General features: G+C 52.5%; 1 protein-coding gene across 1 annotated transcript in view; it reads left to right on the forward strand.

Moving 5' to 3' along the window:
- LOC144497619 (lymphotoxin-beta-like) overlaps positions 1-5,395 on the forward strand; it is a 29,183-nt gene extending 23,788 nt beyond the window's left edge. Inside the window, exon 4 of the mRNA XM_078219060.1 lies at positions 4,959-5,395. Within this exon, the coding sequence (XP_078075186.1) occupies positions 4,959-5,395 (437 nt within the window). The remainder of the gene's footprint in view (positions 1-4,958) is intronic.
- Positions 5,396-6,012: the final 617 nt, after the last annotated feature.

Consider the following 6,012-nt stretch of genomic DNA (forward strand, 5'->3'; position numbering starts at 1 on the left):
GGCATTCAGCCTCTGATATTCGGGTAAGCGTTCTCCAAGGCGGCCTTCACAACACACGATAGTGCAGAGTCACTGAGCAGAGACTGATAGCCAAGTTCCGCACACATGAGGACGGCCTCAACTGGGATATTGGGTTCATGTCACACTATCTGTAACCCCCACAACTTGCCTGGACTTGCAAAGTCTCACTGCCTGTCCTTTCTGGAGACAATACACATCTCTTTAACCTGTGCTAATGCTCTCTCCACTCACATTGTCTGTACCTTTAAGACTTGATTACCTGTAAAGACTCACATTCCAATCATTATTCATTATTCTGTAAATTGAGTTTGTGTCTATATGCCCTGTTTGCTGTTTATGAGCAGATCTTCCACTCACCTGACGAAGGAGCAGCGCTCTGAAAGCTAGTGGTGTTTGCTACCAAATAAACCCGTTCGTCTTTAACCTGGTGTTGTTAGACTCCTTACTATATTAACACAGCCAGGGAAAGCTCCAGGTTCAGTCTCGCCAACACGTTTCCTGGGCAGTGTACATCTCTCTCAGATCAGTTGGCAGAAACAGCCCCCACCTAGAGCCCCCACTCCCCTACCCCCGTACACTGGCACGGTTACACTCGGCAATAAACCACCGGCCCAGGCAGAATACCTCCATCCTGAGCTGAACAACCTCAAATGTGGTGAGGGTTCAGGTTAAGGTTAGAGTTAGGGTGGGGATCGGATTTGATTTGATTTGATTTATTATTGTCACATGTATTAACATACAATGAAAAGTATTGTTTCTTGCACGCTATACAGACAAAACATACCGTTCATAGAGAAGGAGAGGAGAGAGTGCAGAATGTAGTGTTACAGTCATAGCTAGGGTGTCGAGGAAGATCAACTTAATGCGAGGTAGGTCCATTCAAAAGTCTGACAGCAGCAGGGAAGAAACTGTTCTTGAGTCGGTTGGTACGTGACCTCAGACTTTTGTATCTTTTCCCTGATGGAAGAAGGTGGAAGAGAGAATGTCCGGGGTCCTGAATTATGCTGGCTGCTTTGCTGAGGCAGTGGGAAGTGTACAGGAAATCAGTGAGGATTTTTTAAACGTATGTTATCCAGCGACAGCATGTGGTCGGGCTGATGAGACTAAATTCCTTCCCACCCCAAGATTCCCAGCAGAAAGAATGGCAAAATGGGGAAAATAAGGAAACTGGTCCAAATTGGCCTTGAATACATTAAAAATGGAACACTAGTGAAATGGGAATACTGATCCAAAAGGATCTTTATACATTTAAAAAGTGGTGAACCACCATTCTGTAACGACTGGGGTCTACAGGGAGTCAGTGAGGATTGGGGCCTACAGGAAGTCAGTGAGGATTGGAGTCTACAGGAAGTCAGTGAGGATTGGAGTCTAGAGGAAGTCAGTGAGGATTGGGGTCTAGAGGAAGTCAGTGAGGATTGGGGCCTACAGGAAGTCAGTGAGGATTGGGGCCTACAGGAAGTCAGTGAGGATTGGGGCCTACAGGAAGTCAGTGAGGACTGGGGTCTACAGGAAGTCAGGGAGGATTGGGGCCTACAGGAAGTCAGTGAGAATTGGGGCCTACAGGAAGTCAGTGAGGATTGGGGCCTACAGGAAGTCAGTGAGGATTGGGGCCTACAGGAACTCAGTGAGGATTGGGGTCTACAGGAAGTCAGTGAGGATTGGGGTCTACAGGAAGTCAGTGGAGATTAGGGTCCAGAGGAAGTCAGTGAGGATTGGGGGCTACAGGAAGCTAGTGAGGACTGGGGTCGACAGGAAGTCAGGGAGGATTGGGGTCTACAGGAAACTAGTGGGGACTGGGGCCGACAGGACGTCAGGGAGGATTGGGACCTACAGGGAGTCAGTGAGGATTGGGGTCTACAGGAAGTCAGTGACGATTGGAGTCTACAGGAGGTCAGTGAGGATTGGGGTCTACAGGAAGTCAGTGACGATTGGAGTCTACAGGAGGTCAGTGAGGATTGGGCTCTACAGGAAGTCAGTGAGGATTGGGGTCTACAGGAAGTTAGTGAGGATTGGGGTCTAGAGGAAGTCAGCAAGGATTGGGGTCTACAGGAAGTCAGTGAGGATTGGGGCCTACAGGAAATCAGTGGGGATTGGGGGCTAGAGGAAGTCAGTGAGGATTGGGGCCTACAGGAAGTCAGTGAGGATTGGGGTCTACAGGAAGTCAGTGAGGATTGGGGTCTACAGGAAGTCAGTGGGGATTGGGGTCTACAGGACGTCAGTGAGGATTGGGGTCTACAGGAAGTCAGTGAGGATTGGGGTCTACAGGAAGTCAGTGAGGATTGGGGTCTACAGGAAGTCAGTGGGGATTAGGGTCTAGAGGAAGTCAGTGAGAATTGGGGTCTACAGGAAGTCAGTGGGGATTAGAGTCTACAGGAAGTCAGTGAGGACTGGGGTCTACAGGAAGTCAGGGAGGATTGGGGCCTACAGGACGTCAGGGAGGATTGGGGCCTACAGGAAGTCAGTGAGAATTGGGGCCTACAGGGAGTCAGTGAGGATTGGGGCCTACAGGAAGTCAGTGAGGATTGGGGCCTACAGGAAGTCAGTGAGGATTGGGGCCTTTCAGGAGGTCAGTGAGGATTGGGGTCTACAGGAAGTCAGTGAGGATTGGGGTCTACAGGAAGTCACTGGGGTTTGGGGCCTACAGGAAGTCAGTGAGGATTGGGGTCTACAGGAAGTCAGTGAGGATTGGGCCCACAGGAAGTCAATGGGGATTGGGGCCTACAGGAAGTCAGTGGGGATTGGGGCCCACAGGAAGTCAGTGAGGATTGGGGCCCACAGGAAGTCAGTGAGGATTGGGGCCTACAGGAAGTCAGTGAGGATTGGGGCCTACAGGAAGTCAGTGGGGATTGGGGGCTACAGGAAGTCAGTGGGGATTGGGGTCTACAGAAAGTCAGTGGGGATTGGGGTCTATAGGAAGTCAGTGGGGATTGGGGTCTACAGGAAGTCAGTGGGGATTGGGGTCTACAGGAAGTCAGTGAGGATTGGGGTCTACAGGAAGTCAGTGAGGATTGGGCCCTTTCAGGAGGTCAGTGAGGATTGGGGTCTACAGGAAGTCACTGAGGTTTGGGGCCTACAGGAAGTCACTGGGGTTTGGAGCCTACAGGAAGTCAGTGAGTATTGGACCCACAGGAAGTCAGTGGGGATTGGAGTCTACAGGAGGTCAATGGGGATTGGGGCCTACAGGAAGTCAGGGAGAATTGGGGCCTTTCAGGAGGTCAGTGAGGATTGGGGTCTTCAGGAAGTCAGTGGGGATTGGGGCCTACAGGAAGGCAATGGGGATGGGGGCCTATAGGAAGTCTGTGGTGATTGAGGCCTACAGGAAGTCAGTGAGAATTGGGGTCGACAGGAAGTCAGTGAGGATTGGGGTCTATAGGGAGTCAGTGAGGATTGGGGCCTACAGGAAGTCAGTGGGGATTAGGGCCTACAGAAAGTCAGTGAGGATTGGGGCCTAGGGGAAGTCAATGAGGATTGGCGCCTACAGGACGTTAGTGAGTATTGGGGCCTACAGGAAGTCAGTGAGGATTGGGGTCTACAGGAAGTCAGTGAGTATTGGGGCCTACAGGAAGTCAGTGGGGATTGGGGCCTTCAGGAAGCCAGTGCGGATTGGATTCTTCAGAAAGCCGGTGAGGATTGGGGTCTACAGGAAGTGAGGATGGTGGCCTACAGGAAGTAAGTGAAGATTGGGGTCTACAGGAAGTGAGGATGGGGGCCTACAAGAACTCAGTGGGGATTGGGGCCTACAGGAGGTCAGTGGGGATTGGGGCCTACAGGAGGTCAGTTGGGATTGGGGCCTACAGGAAGTCAGTGAGGATTGGGGTCTACAGGAAGTCAGTGAGTATTGGGGCCTACAGGAAGTCAGTGGGGATTGGGGCCTTCAGGAAGCCAGTGCGGATTGGATTCTTCAGAAAGCCGGTGAGGATTGGGGTCTACAGGAAGTGAGGATGGTGGCCTACAGGAAGTAAGTGAAGATTGGGGTCTACAGGAAGTGAGGATGGGGGCCTACAAGAACTCAGTGGGGATTGGGGCCTACAGGAGGTCAGTGGGGATTGGGGCCTACAGGAGGTCAGTTGGGATTGGGGCCTACAGGAAGTCAGTGAGGATTGGGGTCTACAGGAAGTCAGTGGGGATTGGGGCCTTCAGGAGGTCAGTGAGTGGTGGGGCCTACAGGAAGTCAGTGAGGATTGGGGTCTACAGGAAGTCAGTGAGGATTGGATTCTACAGGAAGTCAGTGAGGATTGGGGTGTACAGGGGGTCAGTGAGGATTGGGGTCTACAGGAAGTCAGTGAGGATTGGGGTCTACAGGGGGTCAGTGAGGATGGGGGCCTACAGGAAGTCAGTGAGCATTGGGGTCTACAGGAAGTCAGTGAGGATTGGGGTCTACAGGAAGTCAGTGAGGATTGGGGCCTACAGGAAGTCAGTGAGCATTGGGGTCTACAGGAAGTCAGTGAGGATTGGGGCCTACAGGAAGTCAGTGAGCATTGGGGTCTACAGGAAGTCAGTGAGGATTGGGGCCTACAGGAAGTCAGTGAGGATTGGGGTCTACAGGAAGTCAGTGAGGATTGGGGTCTACAGGAAGTCAGTGGGGATTAGTGCCTACAGGAAGTCAGTGAGGATTGGGGTCTACAGGAAGTGAGGATGGGTGCCTACAGGAAGTCAGTGAGGATTGGGGTCTGCAGGAAGTGAGGATGGGTGCCTACAGGAAGTCAGTGAGTATTGGGGTCTGCAGGAAGTGAGGATGGGTGCCTACAGGAAGTCAGTGAGGATTGGCGTCTACAGGAAGTGATGATGGGGGCCTACAGGATGTCAGTGAAGATTGGGATCTACAGGAAGTGGGGGTTTGTTCATTAAGGGTGTGGCTGGCATCTCTTAGGAGTTGGAGCACTTTCCCTTTGATCTGATCATGTTGTTTTCACTCTCTCCCCCTCCCCACACACTAGGTACCTATCACACTTCCCTGAAGGACAGTGCCGGGGATGACGCTCACCGCACCCTGGAATGGGAATCGGTGCGAGGGCTGGCCTTCACCAAGGACTCGGTGCGGTACCTGGGCCACTCGCTGGTCATCCCCGCCCGCGGCCTATATTATGTATACTGCCAGGTGGGCTTCCGGGGCAGCCAGTGCAAGAACCAGCCCATCACCCTCTACAACTGGGTCTACCGCCGGCACGACTCCTACCCTGAACCCCTGCTGCTGCTGAGCGGCACCGAGACCGTGTGTGGAAAGAACCACAACCGTGGCACCTGGTACACCACCCTGGGCCAGGGGGCCGTGGTGGAGCTGGAGAGGGACCACCAGCTCTTTGTCAATGTCAGTAACCCCCACCTGGTGGACTACCTGGATGGGAAGACCTTCTTTGGTGTCATCAAGGTCTGAAGTCACCTCTGGAGGGAGGGGGAGGGGGGGGTAGGGGGAGGGGGGGGGTGTGGTCAGGGATGGAGATAATACATCGTCGGATTTTATTTTTTTAAACATATGTATATTTATATAGCTCCGTTAACCTCCTCAGAAGCAGCACTCGGACCCAAACCTGATCTCGAGTCACTGGAGGTATTATTAGCAGGGGGTAGTCCGAATGTTTTGGTCGTAGCAGTTAGATTAGGCTCGCGTCTGAAAGGCGAAGAGTGTGGCCAGAATTTCTTGTTGCTCAGGGGTGTGGGGGGGGGGGGGGAGGAGATCACCCGCTGAAATCATGCGGGAAGATGTCACCCATCCCATCGTCGCGCTCCCGCGCTATACTCCTGTTGGCACGGGCGGGAATGAAAGGTGAGAGTCACAGAACAGTACTGACCAATTGAATGATTCTGTCTGAGGGATATATTTTTTGCCAGGGCAGTGGGACTCTTTGTCAGAAGAGGAACAAAGAGACATGTTGGAAGCAAGACTAGGCCCTTGAGCCTGCTTCACTATTTGTTTAAATAGTCATGTTTCTTTTTTGTATTTGCTCGTGGGTCATGGGCGTCGCTGGCTGGCCAGCATTTATTGCAAGAAGT

The sequence above is a fragment of the Mustelus asterias genome, chromosome 8 (genome assembly GCF_964213995.1).
Source record: "Mustelus asterias chromosome 8, sMusAst1.hap1.1, whole genome shotgun sequence".
In the NCBI taxonomy this organism is placed as follows: domain Eukaryota; kingdom Metazoa; phylum Chordata; class Chondrichthyes; order Carcharhiniformes; family Triakidae; genus Mustelus; species Mustelus asterias.